General features: G+C 39.0%; 2 protein-coding genes across 20 annotated transcripts in view; one reads left to right on the top strand and one right to left on the bottom strand.

Annotated features, from left to right (window-relative positions):
* SPEF2 (sperm flagellar 2) overlaps positions 1–3,994 on the bottom strand; it is a 68,495-nt gene extending 64,501 nt beyond the window's left edge. For all 5 annotated transcript variants that reach the window (XM_080572552.1, XM_080572553.1, XM_080572554.1 and 2 more), the window contains exons 1-2: positions 3,836–3,994; positions 2,998–3,100 (exon numbers count right to left, since the gene is read on the bottom strand). In XM_080572552.1, the coding sequence (XP_080428678.1) occupies positions 2,998–3,100; positions 3,836–3,962 (230 nt within the window). In that variant the 5' untranslated portion in view covers positions 3,963–3,994. The remainder of the gene's footprint in view (positions 1–2,997; positions 3,101–3,835) is intronic.
* PRLR (prolactin receptor) overlaps positions 3,963–21,056 on the top strand; it is a 167,072-nt gene continuing 149,978 nt past the window's right edge. For 7 of the 15 annotated variants that reach the window (XM_080572575.1, XM_080572571.1, XM_080572566.1 and 4 more), the window contains exons 1-2: positions 3,985–4,093; positions 5,994–6,076. The gene's annotated coding sequence lies outside the window, so the exon portion shown is untranslated. Of the gene's footprint in view, positions 4,094–5,993; positions 6,077–8,800; positions 10,103–21,056 lie in introns of those variants that run through there. The other 8 variants (XM_080572567.1, XM_080572570.1, XM_080572564.1 and 5 more) reach the window with 4 other exon arrangements.

Raw genomic sequence — 21,056 nt, 5'->3', positions numbered from 1 at the left:
GTGACATCAGCCAGGGCCCTCAGCATTTGTGGGTACATCCCATAGACTTGTGTATTTGTACCTTATTTAAATGTTCCTTAAGCTGATCCTCTTCCACTGAAAGTTTTCCTGCTAGTCTTAGGGGATTGGGATTCCTGAAGGCAAGTTTCACCAGCAGAGACCGAGACAGAGAAGATATTAAGTACTTCAAACTCTTCTTTTTTCCCCCCACTAGATCCTGTGCCCCATTCAGCAGTAAGCTCAAGTTTTTCCTATACTTCATTTTGCTGCGGAGATACCTGTAAAAGCCCTTTTGTTTGCCCTTCATGTCCCTCGCCAGTTTTAATTCTAGATGGGCTTTGGCTTCCCTAAAGCCTCCTGTGTACGCTCAGACACTGTTTTTCAAGTCCTTGTCCACCCAACACTACTTCCACATCTTGTATGCTTTCTTTTTGTGTTTCAGTTTAGTCAAGAGATGCTTGTTCATCCATTCAGGCCTCCTGCTGCCTTCATTGATTTTCTTCACAATGAGATGGACTATTCTCATACTTGAAGGTGGTGACCCTTGAATAAAAATTCAGCCACTTGTCCTGGACGCCTCTACTCTCCAGGAGTGATTTGCATAGGATTCTTCCAAGCAGGTCCCTGAACAAGCTTCTTTCATGAAACCTATGGTTGTGATACTGTTTTCAGCTTGTTCCCTCCTCTCAGAATCCTGAGATCACCATCTCAGGGTCACTGCAGTCAGTGCTGCCCGACCTCCCTCATTTGTACATATTAGGTCTAGTAGAACATGTCCCTTCTTCAGCCCTTCAACCACCTGTCTCAGAAAGTTATCATCGATGCACTCCAGTATCCTAACAGATTGCTCGTTTATGGCTGCATTGCCTTTCCAGCAGATAACAACTTGTTTAAAGTCTCCTATTCTGACTAAGATCTGTGAACATGAGAATTCTTGCAGCTGTCTCAAGGAGATCTTAGGTACTTCTTCCTACTCAAGAAGGTTTTGGTGGTTCCCATCTCTTCCTAGCAGTCCTCCATCTTCAGAGAGGATCCCGTGATTGTAGAAAACAAATCCCTACTGTTGACAGCAGCTGCACAACCAGTTGTTGACCTGTAGGATCCATCCACTCCCCACCAAGTCCTTCCACCTCACCAGCAGAATTGAGGAAAAAAATGCCTAGAGCCCCACGCCTCTCACTTTTACTCCAGAAACACATGGCCACTCTTAACATACTCCAGGCCTCCATGACGGCATCCTTGGTACCCACACAGAAGAGCAGCATGGGTTACAATGCTAGGGCTGGATGAGCAGTCCTGGACCCAAGCCTCTAGCAAGTAGAAAACCTTCCTAGCTAGCACATGAGGACAGAAGATGGGGGCCTCCATCCGCAGAAGAAAATCTCCCACTGCTATTACTTAGCGCTTCCTGTTGGTGATCCTGTGTGTTCAAGATTAGCCACCTCCGATGCTTTGCTGCACAGCCTCAGAGTCCCCAGCCTCTCATCTGCTACTGAAACTGTTTTGCAGCTGTGGATCAACAGGTAAAGCACGAGCCTTTCTTCTCTTGCCAGAAGGCACAAGCTGCCAGTTATCTCCATTTCCCAACCCTACGAACACAGACTCTGACTGCCTCTTCCTCAGTACAGCTGAGAGGTCAAGTTTCTGTATCTGCAGTGTCTCAGAGAAGCTCAAGTCAATCTCCTTTTCACTATCTGTGATGCTGCATCTCCTTCTGCAGCAGTTCTACTTAGTTATACAGATCCTCTGCCAGCACACACCTCTGCAGGCAAAGATACCACCTCCCTCCATCTAATGCTCAGCAAAGAGCCTGGACATCCCTAAAGCCTGAGACATGGAAAATTGTCTCCTTTCTCTGAAGATCAATCTGATTTGAGGTCTGACATTCTCGGGTTGTTGCTCCAGATCACACCCAGATCACCACATCTGCTGAGAACGCATACACTATCTCAGCAGAGTTTCTAAACCCTCTTGCATCTTTTGAAAGGGTGCTTGATCTTCCCTAATGAGAAGTCATCTGGGAACAAAAGCTCAGAGTACCCTTTTACCAGGAATAGTTGATAGAGCTTTTTAGATGTTGCTAGAGCTTGTAGAAGTAAAAACCTCCTTAAGCTACCGGTGGGTATCCTAATGTTCTTCAAAGAGCCCCCAGGAGTGCTTTAGTGTTCTGAAATATTCCCAAATGATCTAGAATTTTGAGAAACAGAAGCCAGAAACTGCTGTCTGCCTATTAGCTGCACTCAAGCTTCCCTCCTACAAGTTGGTAGGACTTGAATAGGAAAGGGTACAAATAAATGAGAAGTGCAGAGAACACAGAAGAGATTCAGAAGGAACAGGAAGAGGATGCACAGCCTGGCACATTTATTCTATCTGTGCACCACAGTCTATCTTTTGCCATAATGGTGCATAAGCCAGGGAACCCCGTGAACCACCTCATGAACATACCAAGCCTCACAGACCTGCAAATTTTTCACCTTTCTCTTATGTGGGTTGTTGTTTTTTTTCATTCGTCACCATGGATATTCCACCAGATTATTTGTAAATGTATGAATTATTGTATTATCTTTTCCCAGGGCTTTACTCAGAGCCTCACAACACATCACCACCATTTCTATTTTACTGAAGTAAATGTTCACCACCATACCAGACTTCAGTATCCTGGGCTTCATTCAGCTTATGGGGAGAGTGTCAGAATCTCCGGTGTTAAAGACATTCTGAAGGACTTCTATCATTCTGTGACTTGTAGAACCTTTGATCTAGCCTGCTACTATCTTAGTTACAATCAAAATGTGTAATTTTTGTAAAGTAGTATGATCAACTTTGGAAACAGGAAGCTTGGCTGTGCATCAAATAGAAATAGTCTTTGACTTATTGATAGTTGCTTCAAATTTTGGTAAATTCCAGATGTCTTTTCCATTCTGCATTAGCAAATTCCAAGTGAAAAAATGAATATTTTGTCTAATTTCTGCAAGAGACATGTTATCCATATGTACTGACCTGCTCTGTGAAAATTTATTAAAGTCATCCTGAAGGCCATATTTGTGTAGAAGTTCTCCAAGGAGGTAGCCATTAGAAAATTCTTCAGCAAATGATCCTGGAACTAAGTTGTTTATTTTTCCCAAAAAGAATAACATAATTAAAATAATTCATACTTTAATTTTAATATTACCTTTGTTTTTATGACAAAATCAAGTACAAGCCTTACTAAATAATTAAAAAGAAGTTTAGGAGCTGCCAGTGACTTTTTAAGCCAGTAACAGATTTTCTTTCAGTGCAGTTATTTTGCAACATAAGCTTCACGCAATCAATTAATACTCCTTTTCGGTGTTGAAAATCAAACTTTGTCGTGGTTGTCACTGAGACAACGGCGAGAGCTATAAACAACAATTGTTAAGTTTTCTGTAAACTTTGTCGTGGTTGTCATTGAGACGATGGCAACAGTGACAAATGATAATTGTTTTCTGTTAGAAAGTTTAAACAAAGATATCTGCTGCGCTTCCACGAAAGCTGCTTGCTCTCGTGGAACAGCTGCTTCTCCAAAGCCAGCACCACACCTGCCATCCCAAACGGGGCAGCGATTAATACAACCGTGTCCTCTGGAGTGGACATCCATCCTCCCCTCGCACCTCCTGAGGGTCTGTGGCGCCTGACGGAGCACCAGCCCCCCCCCCCCCCCCCCCCCCCCCCCCCGAAGGCCACCCACCCTCCTGAGGGCGCCCCTCAGCACCCCCGCGAGGAAACCGCCGGGCTTCGGGGCACGGCAGCGGGACTTATCCCGCGGGACACACACCCCCCCCCCCCCCGGCCGCAGGGTTTAGGGTCTCGCTGCACTCACCGACGCTGCGGGAGAGCCTCACCTCCCCGTTGAGCCACCCGCACAGCAGCCCCGCCATCACCGCCGGCCGCCCCCGCCCAGCCTGGCACCGCGTCCCGTTGCCACGGCGACCGGGAGCCCGGCGCATGCGCGGAGAGGGGGTAGCCTCCCCCCCCCCCCCCCCCCGCCCCTGCCCGCCCGCTCTCCCTGCCCCGCGGAGGGCCGCGCACGCGCCGCAGGTGTGGCGGGTGTGGCCGGGGCGGGGAGGCGAGGAGGAAGGTGAGCGCGCCGGGGGGGGGGGGGGGGAGGAGAAGGTGGGGGGAATGCGCGTGCCCGCCTCCGCCGCGAGCGGCGCGCGCGGGCGCACGGCCGTTGGCCGGCCGTTAACCGGCCGTTAGCGCCTCGTTGGGCGGGAGCGGGCTGAGGGGAGCCTCGTGGGTCTGAGGCGGGGGGGGGTGTTGCTGCAGTGGCAGGGGGCTGCCGTCCTGCTGGGCGCCCCTCTGCCCTTCTCCCCTCCCCGCTTTTGTTTAATAAGGTGTCACTGCTCCCCCGCTCCGCCCCGGCCGCCGGTGGCTGAGTTGTTTGCCGTGTTGGCGCTTCGCGGAGAGGGACTCGGGCTGAGAAGCGTTCTGTCGGGAGAAGAGAATGAGCCCGGGATACATTTTCCACGATTTAGAACGCCAAACCGCACGAATTGTCGCATTGGCTCGATGGGGAAGGGGGGAGGGAGCTCAAAAAGTGAAAATGCTGAGAGGAAAAAAAAAAAAAAAAAAAAAAGCCCTGCCAGTTCAAAGCGTGTGCTACGCGTTAGCAAGGCTGGTTTTCAACAGTGCTCCTTGTGTAAGGAGTCTGAGGCATCTGTGTGCCAGTACAGCTCCTCGCGGGGCTCAGCTCGGCCAGTTTGGGGCATTTCGAGATTGCTTTGAAATCATCGACTCTTATTGCATTACTTCTCTTTTTACTGGGTCATCCTTGTTTTAGTATCACGTTGAAATAAATACTTTGAGAAGTTTTGGTGCCCTCGTTTTAAAGGGCATGCTACAAAAATGTAGAAATAGAGAAGAGATCTACATCTGGAAAATGCATTGTACCCCATAGGAATTTAAATTCTTTCTTTCCAGGAATATCTGAAGTAGATTGAAGTTTTCAAGTGTCTTTCACTGCAATACAGAATCCTAAAGGATGACTTAATCTAGAGAAGAGCAAGAGGATCTAGTGGTTAATGATAGGCAGACAAGAAACTAAACACTTTTCCAAAGTGACAATGATAGATATTTGACATGACTTTGAATATTATAGATTCTGTACCTTTAGAAGTCTTTTGATTAAATCGCTGTGGTTTTACAGAAGGTGTGCTTTAAATCAAAATAAATTACTAGTTTTGTTAGAAGAAAGGTATAACTGAGCAGTTTATGTCTTAAGATTGTAAAATTAGTGGCACCTGAATGAATAAAGTAACAAACTTCAAGAGAGGGGAAGTACTTTCAGGGCAGATTTTGTATTCTTTTGAAGTTACAAAGTTTTGTGCACGTGGTAAACTATAAAATTACTCACACTTTAGAGGAAGTAGAAACCTTGATTTTTTTTTTCTAATACAATGCTCTTAGTGAGAGTATCTACCGTGTGAGTGTGTTTTTGATATGTCAAAGAACAAAGAAGAAATTTTAGTTTCATTGTGGAATTCTTTCCTCAGCTCCAGTAATTACATATATATATATAGTTACATATATATATATCACATATATATACATATATAATTATATATATAAATATATATAATTACATACATATATATATTTAAATATACTTAAATTTTGCTGTAAATAGTTATTTATATTAAGTTTAGAACTACTTTCCATATAACCTCTGACTTTGAAAAGCTGATAGTTGTTGTATCTCTAGGAATTTTAATGGATTTTTTTCAAATCTATTATCATAAGCAGTGGATCTCTAACATTGGTTTGATCTGCTCTGGTGGACATAATAAAATCCTACTTAGATAAGCTAGATTTGTGAGAAATGTGGAGTCCTTCATATGTTTAAACTCAGTAGTGGTTTGCTGTTTCATCTAAACCTGTCTTAGCTCTTAATAAATTAATGTAGCTTTCTAACAGAATTCTGAGTAGTGATAGGATGTTGTAGTAATCAATTTTTCCTTCATTGTCTCCCTGATTTAAAGAACTTGGAAAGATGTCTGCATTCTGCACTGTGAAAGCTGAGTCCGCAGTGTTTAAAGAAAAATACTTGCAGACAGCAAGTAAGGTAACTTTTTCCCTAATTCTGCCTTTCCTGAAGCTGCTGACATTTTTTTTTTTTAATAAGGTGGGTCTTGTGTTTTGTTAATTTCTTAATTCTCTGCTAAGAATGCCAGTGGGACTGTCATGGAAATTGCAAACTGATTTCCTGTGGGATACTGTACCATGGGATAATGTAACTTTAAGACACTAATACTAGACTGTAGAATGCATCTGCTGTTTTCACCAACAAATCTGTAGGTTTATTTTAAATTTATTTAAATTTATACATTCAAATTTATTTTAAACTTCGTATATCCTCCTATGGACTTGCTTTGAGAGAGAATTGTCTGTAGGTTATATCTGTAATGGTCAAAGGAACAGAAGACCTCAAACAGCAATCTTCTGAACATAGACAGAAATGAAGTTTCAGGGACTGTCTGCTGCTTGTCATTCCTTCTGGCTTCCTAAAAGAAACTGTATGTATGAAGATTATGTCATACGCTCTTTGTTATTCAAGTCTACAGCTGTCGTCAATATTAGTTTTTAATCACATGGAAGTAATAGTAGTATGTATATGGAATAAAAGGACAAGGATCCAGTTTTTAAAATTATTATCAAAAGCTTGGACTTTTATCACAAAATGGCAATTGAAAAACTTTTAAAGGTTCAAGATTCTACTCTGAAGGGGAGTTAGGAGGAATGATCTTCTGGATACAATGAAGATTTAAAAAAGGCAGATGGAGACGTTTGGAATTCTTAGATTGCATTTAGGTTGAAACTGTGCATAACAGTATCAGACTAAACTTACTGTGTAATTAAACAATGTGTGGTTTCAGGAGTTTCATTTTTGCACTGGAATTTATTGCTGCATCACTAAATTTTTTATAATCACACTAATTTCCTATTTTTTGTAACTATGTTTTTTATTGTTTGCTTGCCATGTCTCTTGGGAGGTTGCAAAAAGGCTAAATAGCATGCATGTCTGATAGTGTTTTTTTCCCACTTTTCCTTCTCTAGTTTGATTATTCATTTTACTTTGCATGTCATTTATGCCCTCTAGCATGATCAAATGACCACACCCTCTTTGAAACCTAGTTTCAACTATATTTGTCCTGCCCAGATGCTTTCCTCCTGTCACCTCTGGATCCTCATAAGCGTCTGTACTGAGAACAGAAGAGGATCGAGCCCTAAAGAAAGGTTTAGAAATTTCCATGATCTTGAGGTTTGTGCTACAGCATGTTTGCACAGCTGTTTGCTACTAAATCAGTCAATTCAGTTCCCCATACTGCCATTTTGAAGTCATAATTCTGGAACCCTGTCCTGACTCCTACCCTGGTTTTCCTTGTTGCCACAAGGCAACAGTTATGCTAATTCAGACCAGATGTCTGCCTAGTCCAGTCTCCTGTTGCTAACATTAATCAATAACAAATTCTGGGGAAGAGATTAGGGGAAAGCATATACTGAAACCTGTAGTTACTCCCTCCAGAACATTCTCCCAGCCACCACTGATTGTGGCTGAAGGACTTTTCTGAACCCACATAAGCTTGTACAATTAATTACTTCCATGAATACGTGCAGGCTGGTTTTGAATCTGTGTAAATGTTTAGCATTGACAGTGATCTGTGGTAAGGTGTTCCATTGCTTAACCAGGCTTTATATGAACGCATTGTTACCATGCATTATGTGAAGTACATTGTTTTGTGTATTTTGGAGTTGCATTCTCTACATTTTACTTTCAGCACTGTGGTAGTTCTGTTATTTTTAAACAAGAGCATTGTGCACCTGAGTTGCAGGCTGACCTGATGTTTCAGGTGCTATCTTGCTTCTAATAGCTGTGTCACCAAGAACTAATAAGTAATAGGTACAGTCTGTATGTACATTTGGTGTCAAGCTTTATTCTCTCTCCTTCACTGTATTGGGGTTGGGGACTTTTGTCTCTGGAGAGAAACTGAGGTTCCTCTTGCGTATTCAGCTCTTTTTATTTTCTGCATGAAGAAAGCTAAAATGTGAGTGTACTGTACAAGTACTGTAAAAAAAAAAAACTCCCCCTTTTAAGTACATGTAAAATAAACACTGGCAATGCTAATGTGGCTGTATACAATATATTAAAGAACTGCAGTTACTTGTTAAGTAACCTCTTTGTATTTTAATCAAGTGTGTCACCTTTGTTCAAATAGAAACGAGAATGTATGATGCAGTCTGAAAGATGCCAGGTACACTGTGTTCATGAAAATATTGTAACTGAGTGCATTGTTTTCTGTACTGTAAAGTAAATTGTCAGTGTGTAGGTTCAACTTGAATGTCAATAAATGACTGGGCAAGATTAAGGCAAGAGAACTGCAGACAAGTTCTGACATTATGAAGAGGAAACATGGTGAAATGCTTCCCATACGAGGAACAAATACAGTATTATGTCTGGCTGATGTTTGATTTATTTTCCTAACTGGTAACCAAGTAAAGAAAAAGATAATTTAGCCTGTTGTGCAAAATTGAACTCACTTCTTGCATCTAAAGACAATATGTTTCATGTTACTTCAGTTATAGAACTTCCATGTTTAAACTGAGGTCTGATAAATTTTTCAGCTTCAAGTAAGAATTCTCTCCAATGTGGTGTGTTTGTCAGGAACTGTCTACAGTAGATAGTAGTATATAATATTGAATAATGTGTGAAATATTTATACTGTTTGGTTTTGTTTGATAGAAGACCTACAGACTTGCTAAAGCATTTTTTTTGTTGTTGTTTTTAAAGTGTACTGAATTCCATTGAAAGATCTCAAAGAGGTTCTGTGACTTCAAGGTAGGAAGTGTGGCTCAACTGTTTCAAGAGGAAAGGAATACTGTGTTATAAAGCATCAAAACAGTACAATCTGAGGCATAAGTGATAGAAGAAAAGAACCAAACTGTCTGACAGAATGAAAATTCACGTAAGCAAAACAAAAGAAAGTAGAAAGCTTATTAAAACCTGTCTGAATAATGAGTATATGTCTTAAGGGCATGGTAGGATATGAGAAAATTAGAGATTAATGTGTAGATACAGCTTTAAGCAAATACATAAAGGAGTGGGGAATTAAGGGCCTATTTATTTTAGAGGCTGTTGTGATGCCACTGAATTGATTACTGATTTTTGAGCATTTCATTCTTAATAATTTATTTTCCTTTTACTACCAATTTCTTTCCTTTTATAACTCTATGTTAAGATTTTTTTTCCATAAAAAAGGCAGAGATTGTGGGATGCAGGCTGTTATCCCTTAGTGGGACATTAAGTGTAGTCGAGAAAGGCAGTGAGCAAGGGGTAAAACAAATTGAGCATTAGAGGCTGGAACTGGATAAAGATTCATAAAGGAATGTGACTGGTACAGATAGCTAGCCAAGTGGGTTCCATTATGGATGGAAAAAAAGGAATCAAGGGGATAGAAGGTGCTTTAGTTCTATGGCTGAGGTAGAATCTTCAAATTAAGAACCATAATTTCTCTACCATAGGAAATATAGAATGTACTGGCAAGGGATGTTTTTGGTAATTCCCCATAATTATCCATATCCACACACACACACACACATCTATTTTATAATATGGTTACAACTTACATTATGTGAACGTTTTTCTTGTAGTTGTTCATTTTTGCCTACATAGCAGGGAGCTAAGTAGCAAATAAAATTCAGATGGTTCATTTTTGCTGTGCATAGTTGAATTTATTATCTGGTATAGTGATTCTCTGTAAGATACAAATCAAGTTAATGAAGCCAGAGTTTTCCATCCAGTTAGAAATTGTGAGTTTATTTGAAGTACTCATAAGGTCTAATCACTTAGTGTTTAATCTTCATCATTCAATAAATGCTCATGAATTGGGCACCATTTCTCTGTAGCTTTTGTCTAGAATTACTAAAGAATATTTGTAATATAACTAGAATCCTTTTGGCTGCTACTGAAACGCGACTACTTTTTTGCTTAGAAATAGGACATCTACTGTGCATTAACAATTCTGTTTGATTCTATTTTTAAGGTATGAAATGAAGAATAGTGTGTTAGATCTGAAGTGGAGAGGGAATGCAAGTAAGCAAATGTAACTAAGTAATCTGGAATTTGGCTAGCATCTTTGCACCTAATGCCAGTACTTAAAAGCCTTAGATACTCATTCTTTCTCATTATGTTGAATGAGAACATTGGTCAGGCATTCTGTACATTGGAAATGTTCTTGGTAGAACATTAGACTTTCACAGTTGTTCTTTAATCCACAGTTGTTAGCAAATTAGAGTAAATTTAGACAGTGGTTGGCAGAGTCCCTTGGGAGGTGGTTCTGAAGGGCAGAGGAGTCCAGGAAGGCTGAGCGCTCTTCAAGAAGGAGATCTTAATGGCTCAGGAGTGGTCTGTCCCCACGTGCCCAAAGACGAGCCGGCGTGGAAGAAGACTGGCCTGGCTGAACAGAGAGTTGTGGCTCGAGCTTAGGAGAAAAAAGAGAGTGTATAATCTTTGGAAAAGAGGGCGGGCCACTCAGGAGGGCTATAAGGATGTTGTGAGGCAGTGCAGGGACAAAATTAGAAAGGCCAAAACTCATCTGGAGCTCAATCTGGCTACTGCTGTTAAAGATAACAAAAAATGTTTTTACAAATACATCAACACAAAAAGGAGGACTAAGGAGAATCTCCATCCTGTACTGGATGCGGGGGGAAACTTAGTTACAAGGGATGAAGAAAAGGCTGAGTTGCTTAATGCCTTCTTTGCCTCAGTCTTTAGCGGCAAAACCAGTTGTTCTCTGGATACCCAGTACCCTGAGCTGGTGGAAGGGGATGGGGAGCAGGATGTGGCCCTCCCTATCCACGAGGAAATGGTTGGCGACCTGCTACAGCACTTGGATGTACGCAAGTCGATGGAGCCAGATGGGATCCACCTGAGGGTACTGAGAGAACTGGCGGAGGAGCTGGCCAAGCCGCTTCCATCATTTATCAGCAGTCCTGGCTCTTAGGGGAGGTCCCAGTCGACTGGCAGCTAGCAAACGTGACGCCCATCGACAAGAAGGGCCGGAGGGTAGACCCAGGGAACTATAGGCTTGTTAGTTTGACCTCAGTGCTAGGGAAGCTCATGGAGCAGATTGAGTGTCATCACGCGGCACTTACAGGGCAACCAGGCGATCAGGCCCAGTCAGAATGGGTTTATGAAGGGCAGGTCCTGCTTGACGAACCTGATTTCCTTCTATGACAAAGTGACATGCTTAGTGGATGAGAGAAAGGCCGTGGATGTGGTCTACTTTGACTTCAGTAAGGCTTTTGACACTGTTTCCCACGACATTCTCCTCAGGAAACTGGCTGCTCGTGGCTTGGACTGGCGTATGCTTCATTGGGTTAAAAACTGGCGTGATAGCCGGGCCCAAAGAGTTGTGGTGAATGGAGTCAAATCCAGTTGGAGGCCAGTCACTAGTGGAGTCCCCCCAGGGCTCAGTACTGGGGCCAGTCCTCTTTAATATCTTTATCGAAGATCTGGATGAGGGGATCGAGTGCACCCTCAGTAAGTTTGCAGACGACACCAAGTTAGATGCGTGTGTCGATCTGCTCGAGGGTAGGAAGGCTCTGCAGGAGGATCTGGATAGGCTGGAGCACTGGGCTGAGGTCAACTGTATGAAGTTCAGCAAGGCCAAGTGCCGGGTCCTGCACCTGGGGTGCAACAACCCCAAGCAGAGCTACAGGCTGGGAGATGAGTGGTTGGAAAGCTGCCTGGCAGAGAAGGACCTGGGAGTACTGGTTGATAGGCAGCTGAATATGAGCCAGCAGTGTGCTCAGGTGGCCAAGAAGGCCAAGAGCATCCTGGCTTGCATAAGAAGCAGCGTGGCCGGTAGGGCTAGGGAAGTGATTGTGCCCCTGTACTCGGCTCTGGTGAGGCCGCACCTTGAGTACTGTGTTCAGTTTTGGGTCCCTCTCTACAAGAAGGACATGGAGGTGCTCGAGCGAGTCCAGAGAAGGGCAACGAAGCAGGTGAGGGGTCTAGAGAACAAGTCTTACGAGGAGCGGCTGAGGGAGCTGGGGTTGTTCAGCCTCGAGAAGAGGAGGCTCAGGGGAGACCTCATCGCTCTCTACAGGTACCTTAAAGGAGGCTGTAGCGAGGTGGGGGTTGGTCTGTTCTCCCACGTGCCTGGTGACAGGACAAGGGGGAATGGGCTAACGTTGTGCCAGGGGAGGTTTAGGTTGGATGTTAGGAAGAACTTCTTTACTGGAGAAGTTGTTAGGCATTGGAATGGGCTGCCCAGGGAAGTGGTTGAGTCACCGTCCCTGGAGGTCTTTAAGAGGTGTTTAGATGTAGAGCTTAGTGATATGGTTTAGTGCAGGACTTGTTAGTGTGAGGTCAGAGGTTGGACTCGGTGATCTTGGAGGTCTCTTCCAACCTAGACGATTCTGTGATTCTTCTCTCCCTCTCCCCCTCCCTCTCTCTCTCTCTGGAATAAAAAGAGGTCCAAGCCTATGCAAGTGCATCATACTGTTTATTAAGTTATTTTAAATCAAATAAGTTTTACAATTTGCTTTGAAATGTTAATTTATAGATTAATGTATGATATTACTTCAATGGGCCAGGTGAGATGTGGAAAAATAGTTTTAATTTTGAAACAAGAAATAAGTATGTCTGACAGACTTTACAGTTTACTCAGCTCCAACTTCATCTCATTTTTATATACAGACTGTGCCAATAAAATTTAATAATTTACTGCATAGTATAATATGTGGAACCTAATATTCATTTATTTCTGGGATTGTGCAACTGCTTCCTATGATTAACTGCCTAGGGAAACTCTCTTCAGCAATTCTTTCTATGCCTTTAAAAGTTTCTGATCCACGAGGAGAAAGAAGACATACTGAAAGCCCAGGAATGGCAAAAATAACCAAAAAGCAAATAAATTATATTGTGGCATTGTAATTACTTTCTTACAGATCCAGACATTCATACAAAATGAGATAGTGTAGGAGTTAAATTGATAGAAATTTTAATTCAAGTTCTTCAAAAACTGTTCATCTTATCATTTGTGTCTAAAGCTAAGGAATTAGTTTGATTTACTGTAGGTATTTTAATATGGAAACGGATTTAATAGTGGAAATGGATCTTGGTGGTCATAGCAATTCCAAACCACCTCTAGAGGAAAAATAAAGGACACTTTGAGCAGTCAAACCCAGGTTCCTCTGTTTTATGACACCGAGATTTACAGAAACCTGTAGGATAAGAAAAAATATTTGTCGAGTATATGTGAATATGCAAGTATGTGTGTCTGTGTGTTTTTAAATATTTTATGAGAACATCCTATGGTTTTGGAAGAACTTTTGCGAGCACTAAATTCATTATTTCAAATCATTAATAAACAAGCAAAAAAGTTCTTTCTTGCTGCAGCAATGTTGTTCATTTCCTATAGTTACTTATCTGAATGAAAATAAAATCACTGTATATTTTTTTCTGAATTGTAAATGTAATTCACTTAATATTTTCTTCCTTCATGATATAAGTATACATTTTTTCAAATTCGATTAGTTATACAAATACAACATTTGCCTTTTGAATTTATCATTCATCAGCTTGCTGGTGCAACAGTAGATAATGAATATGGGAGGTTTTTTTATCAATATGTCTTGTTCATTGTTTTCTTTTTGTGAGGTAGGCTCAGTAACATTGCTTGCCTATTTTTTTGAAATTAGATAATTTGTTTCTGTTGTCCCAATCACATCTGTGTTTAAGAGCTACTATTGATAACCTTTTGAAAGATTAAAAATAGGTATTTCTGTCCTATGTATAACATGTCAGCATATAGAACAGCAGCCACTATTTTTTTGATAATTGTGACATGTACATTTTGTTTTGCTTTGTGATTTATTATTCACCGTGTCCATATTACACAACAGAAACTTTCATATATGGTTAGTTTTTTCCCTTCATCTTTGAGCTGAATATGGCAATTCATTTTTATTTTATGATGAAGTTATCCTTGCAAGTGAAGAGGGCGTAAGTATTGAACGTTTCTGGGAGGATCCCTTATAATGTCCAGGTGTGGTTCAAGCCATGGTTTATGAGACATGTCTATAGTGTGGAAATTAACAAGCAGAAAATAAAATGTGTGTTTTGCAAGATGATAGGCTGTAGGAAATTCAGGACAAATAATGGAATCATAAATTATGTAATTACTAAATAATGGAGATATTAAATCTATTTGAAGATTTATTAAACATATAAATAAGTTTGTTATAACAATTGGCTTTAGCAAGAGATATTTGATAGTATGAATGTTACTTAAAAAAAAAAAAGAAAAAAAATGGAAATGATAATTTTGGTTCTAACCTAAATGTGTCTTCAATCATAAGGAGTAAAATACATGGCAAAATTCTATGAGTTATTTTAGCAAGAAATATGTATGGTAGATAATTAGAGACAGTGATAGTACTTGACAGAAATACTCAGAATTCTTTTTGGTCTGTAAATCTGTCAGGAGTTCGCTTACCAGCTGCCTAGATAACAGCCAGGATCAGGAGACATTTTAGACATTTAGGCTTCTGGGTTAGCAGTACTAGCCACAACTTTTAAGCATTCTGTTTGGTAATTTATTCTGACTTCTAATGGTGATCCATCTTTGATCTTTTTTAATGAATTATCACAAAGCATTGCTTACCACTTTTCCCTGATGGGAAATATACAGTTACCTTCTTTATCACAATCGTATGCTGAACCTGTCTTACTGGTGTCATGTCAAATAATTGTCTCTGCGCTAGTTTCGTGTAGGTGAAACAATCTAAGGTTATACTCAGCATTGAAACATAAAATTCTAAATTACTTAATTTCTTATTTTTTGTGTATTGTCCTTGTAAGCACCAAGTTCTTAAGAGATACTGTGCCATAATGTGCCTATTTACCTTATTTATCCTAATCTATATATTCAGGTATAGTATGTGTTACATATGTGTTCTGTGTACATTCTTAATGCTGTAACTGTAATTCTCTGGAGTAGTGTTTGGGGAAAAAAAAAAGTAATAGCAGTTCAACCCTTTTGTGTGTACTGGCAAAATTTCTAAAAATAAAAATAATTAAAAAAAAACCACACTTGTAATTCTATGAGAAGTTCGATTTCAGACCTGAGCTGAATTTTATCCGGATTTCTCCAACTTATGCTTTCTGGTATGTTCCTTATTTCCTCCTCCTCCTTCAACTGGTACTACTATAAGTTTTATTAAAGCCTGTAAGTTTTACTTGAATTTGTGACTACTCAGGAAGCATGCTGTTTTTCTATCAACTTTTATTTTCTTGAATGCAAGACCAGCTCGCTGTCTCGTCTTCCCTGTGCTACCTCTCTTCTTTCTATGCTGTCATTATTTCGTCACTGAAGAGCGCGTTTTCTTCTGCTTTACTCAGTAGATTCCATTTATTTTATTATTTACTTCTTATTTCAGAAATGCTAGAAGGCCTAAAATTCTTCTACGGTTTTCTTTAACCAGTCTATAAACCCATCCTTTTTCCACAAATTTTTCCTATTAGAAAGAGAATTATATAGATCTTTTCCATGCAAGTACAACTCATGATCTAAATATATAGGATACCTCCACAGTAATAAGAAGAGAATGTGTGAATTTAAGCAAGTGATTTTGCCCTCACGTTATGAAGTCTAGCAAGTCCAATGTCAGTAGTCCCTTTGCAATCTGCTAATTCAGAGCAGCCAGAAGACAATAACATATTTACATTTTTAAAATAGTGTAAGATTTACAACTTTGTGATCAAAGACATTGAGATGAAAGCCCTGAAGTATCTTAGGTGATATTCTAAAATATCACTGAGAAAGATAATTTAAAGCTTAAAAAAGCACACATATCACAGTAAATAACAGTGTACAACTTCTTTGATATATATAAATTTATTAAGATACACACAATTTTACTAGCAAACACTTAGTTTACTATACCTGGATTTATCAGTGTTCTCACTGGTTCATATAATTGATAATTAACTGTTGTTGTATGATTAAACACTTCAATGAACAGTAAGAAACGTATGCTGTATTGCTGACATACTGAAAGCCTGGAAATATTTCAACACCTTCAAGCTAGTAAATATGTAAAGCAGTAAGATAAAATCATTAATAAGCAAGTTCTAGATAGAGATGACACAATCATTATTGAAGCAATTCTCATTAAAGCACTTTTTCTGGGTATGGCATGCTTTATAGAATAAGAATTCTACTTGCTTTGTTTAGGAAAAAGGCAATGAATAAACTTTTATCTCCAAAAAAATAGAGGAAACGGTTCTGATCAGTTGTTTAGGAAAAAAATAAAAACCACCAGTTTGACTATATTCTTAAGTGTGAAGCTGTGTAACAAACAGATCAGTAGACCTATAAAATAGATGAAACACCTTATAAATGAGAGTCAATTCATAAGTAATAAGAAAGTGTTTTGAAATAGAAAAGAAAGCGGGGGCTGTTTGCTCAGCTGAAGGATGGTTATATATTTCCTTGTTCAGTCCTTAGCTTTCGGTCATCTAAAACTGTAAGAAAGGTTTTGATGATGAGTAATTTTTGATGGAAAGATAGCAAGGTACCTTTTATATGTCCCGGTCACATTTAAACCTATACACGCTTTGAAGCCTAACTTGGCAGTATTTTTCAAGCCACAGGAAGATCTGTATGTGTGCTGTTCTAGCTCGTGTTCAGAACAGGTATATAGTAATTTACTGCAGAGTTTCAATACAAACTACTGAAGGGATTTAGGAAAGTATACTGTTTTCCTTTAATCTTTTGGTGTGAGTACTGTAGTTACACGGATTTTTTTGGTTTGAAGATTTACTTTCAATCAAGTTATCAACTTGGATTTCCTTCATATATGTGAACAGTTTTATTCTTGTACACAATTTATGATTTTTTATTTACAAATTCAATGTATTTATAGTATCTTTTTTTTTTTTAAATTTGGGGATGTGTGTCCTATTTATTCCACTTTATAGTGGATCCATTTTATTCTTATTTTTAAAGGGAAAAAAATCAAATTCAGGGACAGAAGATACCATTCTTCACAATGAAATGTCAGCCTACTAAAACATTAGGAATCAGTCTGACTTGACATTATCAATGTACTAGTTCTCGTTCTTGACAGGTGTGGTCTTTTGATGGCTTCTATAGGCAGTGTTTATGTTCAAGTGGAGTAAAAGGCATGTTTTAATTTCTAGTTATTGCCAATAATTACTATTTAATTTCTACCCATGACTCAGAATTTCACTTATGCTAGGATTATGCTAGAAGAGCGTGTGTTGCCTAAGAAAAACGTATCAGAAGAAGATTAAAAATCTATTTTCTAGTCTGGGATTTTTTTATTAGGTTAGTGTTTAACTTTCATACAATCACAGATTTTTTTGGGTTGGATGGAACCTTAAAGACCATCTAATTTCAACCCCCCTGCCATGGGCAGGGTCACCTCCCACCAGACCAGGCTACTCAAAGCCCCATCCAGCCTGGCCTTGAACATGGGGGCATTCACAGCTTCTCCGGGCAACCTGTGCCAGTGCCTCACCAACCTCTGAGTAAAGAATTTCTTCCGTTTATCTAATCTAAATCTACCCTCTTTAGAACTTTAAATATTCTGTTTAAATTTAACTGGGATTTAAATCAGTTAAATCATAAATGGAGGCTAATTCTTAGTGTGCTATCCACAGCTGAATGCTAAGCTGTCCACTTTCTTTACTGTCCCTATCAAAATATACTGCAGTCTATCATTTAATTGACAGATAACCTATGGAAATCACCACAGCTTAAACTGACAGATGTAGATCATATTTCTTGCTAATGGACTATGCTGCTTTGCCTGTCTTAATGTTGCTCAACCATCTCTTTTTTTAGTTTCAACTTTAATGCTTGTTACAGCGTCATCAAAATTCTTTGCCTTTTCTGGTAGGTGACAGTGTATGCCAAGTTCTTCCTAATTCAGGCATATCTTCTGAATACTTGATATTAAATTGCTCCACAGCACTGACAGTGGATCTGGTGTTACAATCTTTTAAAGCACTATTCTGTATTTCTGTATAAGACTGCAAGATGTTTTTCTTACAAGGAATAAAGCTATCAGAGAAATCGTCAGTATATTGCTCTCTTCCACTGTCCCTTTTTCTGTATTATCTGTTTCTCTCTTTGATTTATCCCAGAGCAGTCAGTATCAAGGAGGAGAGTTTTTTTGTTTCACTGTACAACCCTTAACATGTTACCTGAACTTTTACTGCTAAAATAGTTATCATATAGACCTTAAATGTACGTATTTCTATTGACGATTTTGCCCGAAGTGCTAAATTAAATGTTATTATGACTGGTTATGTTTTTCTATATTCTATGTATGTTTTTTTGACAGTGTTTTTTTTTTTTTTCCTTCTCTATCATGTACATGAACTATTGGGTCTCTTCAAGAGTATGTGCTTTTTTTTGCATACGTAACTTCAAAATTTGATCTCTTGATGTCCCTTCCAACCCCTGCAGTTCTGTGATTCTGTGAAAATTTAGAAGCAGGTGATATGATTGTAAAAGTAAATGTGTACTTGCATTGTAGTGTTTTTTTCAAACATTGATAGATCACATACATTTTTCTCATATTTCAGAATAAAGTTTAGTGAGTATATCTATTTTCATATACATGCATATATATGTATATCTGTGTAAGCATATATAATTCATGTGTTACTCCATCTATATGAGGCTAACCCTTCATAAATCTGTACCCTATTTTGTGAGAAAATATTAATCAGTAGCAGCTTATTTAATGGCTTTATCTTAGAGCTTAAGAATGAAATGCATTTCAAAAAATGAAAAAAGGATTGACATGGTGTAGCTTGCAATTACTTACTTTTTTTGGCACCGGAAAAAAATATTCATTTTATCTTCACTTTAACATTAGTCATTGTCAAAGGAGAAAAGTGCAAAAATCGTGTAGAGGGAAAATTCATTATGAACTGGCATAAAAGTATGCTTGTTTACTTTTCGACTTTGTTTTTTAAAAATATTGTATTCATACTGGGAAATAAATGTGTCCTCCACTGTCTTTTCAGTATTTTAATTTAGTAAGCTGCAATGATAAATGTCTCGGTACGGTGTAATTTAACTGTGTGTGAGCAACACTAGCCTGGTATAAGGGTTGATGTAAAATGTAAACTTTGTCATAGTTGATGTTGTTTGTTGTTAATTTTTTTTTCTGAAGATTTTCAAATCAAGGTAAACCTTGCTGTAGATGCAGCCATAGAAAATGAACCTTTTCCAAATTCATAAGGAGTAGTATACCTATAAGAGTATTAGATTACCCTCCTATAGCTCTGAAAGGCAGAATTACTACTTCTGGCACACTAAGTAAAGCATTTCCGACATCAACCTTCCCACAGTCACTGGAAGTCATATTCCGTGTTACACATAGAAACCCTTGGAGTCCCCAAATGTAAAAATAAACAAGTAGATACAGAAATGTAAGTAAAAGCAAATAATTTGTATTGACTCCACTCACTCCTTATCCATGTGAACAAAGTAGATAGTGATGCTGATAATGTATGGGTAGGTCTACGGTGCCTTTAGGACGTTTTGTTTATGGAACACTTGGCAGCTGGTGGTGAGGTGCAAATTCTGGTCAAAATTCACACTGGATTTTTAATAACTGATACAGAGGGAGCATCAATAGCCAAGTCTGGGTATGTGAATAAAGTATGGACTGGTAAGAGGGTTTTGTTCCTGCACTTCAGCCTGTTTACCGTGTTTGTTTATAGAGTGATCTTTGCAACTGGGGAGTCAAAGACAAAGTTGAAAATAGAAAAAATCATAATGAAGATCACAGTCCCTGAAGGATTTGATCTGGATTTTAAAGAGACATGTCTAAGTATGGGTACATTATCTGTCCAGCAGCTGCCTCTGAAGATTTGCAAAGCAGTGTGGAATATTATCTGAATTATGAACTGAATGTATCAAGAGTCATTTTATAAACAATGAAAGACTGAATAGATGTGTGTAAAACCAACATTGATTTTGTTATATATGATGCACATTTTGTGTAACATACTTTACTTTGTATAAACATAGCTTTCTGTCTAAATTCAACTCCTTCCTTTGCTTCTGTAAGCTATGCCTTTCTTTTTTTCCTCTTTTAAGTCTACTTGGAGTAACAGCAGAACCAAAAGGAGAACATGGAACAATTATATTATTTAACTAACCTTCTCCAACAATTTTAGTAAAAATTATTGATATGCTAATCATATCAGTAGTGATCTATAGATCACTATAATAATATGACAATTGTTCTTCAGATATTAATTGGGCTAAAGCTTTGTGGCAGCCAATGTTAGAACTGATTCGTATTAGTTATAAATCCTTAATTGCATGTAATTATAGATTTGCTTATGAACCAAACAGCTGCTCCTTTTCCATGATCTGTTTTACTCTGCCATTTGGAAGGATTAAGCTTGAGGAATGTCTATGAAGTCTTTTTTAATTTACCTTGTCTTGGCTCTATTTTATATTTTACATTGCACCTGGCCTGAATTTTCTAGAGCTCCTTGCTAATCTAGTGAAGCTTTTCATCTAGCCACGTTAATGACATTACTTTTTTCATTACTTTTTGCAGCAATCCATTTGGCTTTCCTGTCTTGGCTCAAGATGGTGCAGATTAATTGTAACATCTCAATCAAAACAACATGTATAATCTGCAAGCAGCATTCTTAAAAATGTTGTAACATTTGAGTTACACGAAGTTGAGTGCACTTGAAAGTTCTCTAAGCAACTGCTGATAGATGCAATCTGGGCAACATTTTGCAAGAATATTTATTGAGAATATTCAACATTAGCTTTTGAGGGCTTATGAAATTGACTGTAAGCATGGGCCCAATATAGGGAGCTAAAAAGGAAGCTTGAATGAGATACGTTTCTCATGAACATATCTTCTCTTTCTCTCTCTCTCTCTCTTTTTTTTTTTTGTGTGGAGTAGTTGAGGACAGAATTGTAAGGTGGCAGAGTTGTTTAAACTTTTGTTGTTCTTTGACCATGAAC

This window comes from Anser brachyrhynchus, assembly GCF_964034855.1.
Source record: "Anser brachyrhynchus genome assembly, chromosome: Z".
NCBI lineage: Eukaryota > Metazoa > Chordata > Aves > Anseriformes > Anatidae > Anser > Anser brachyrhynchus.
The sequence above is the reverse complement of the archived record's forward strand: the minus strand, read 5'-3'. Positions and strand labels throughout refer to the sequence as shown.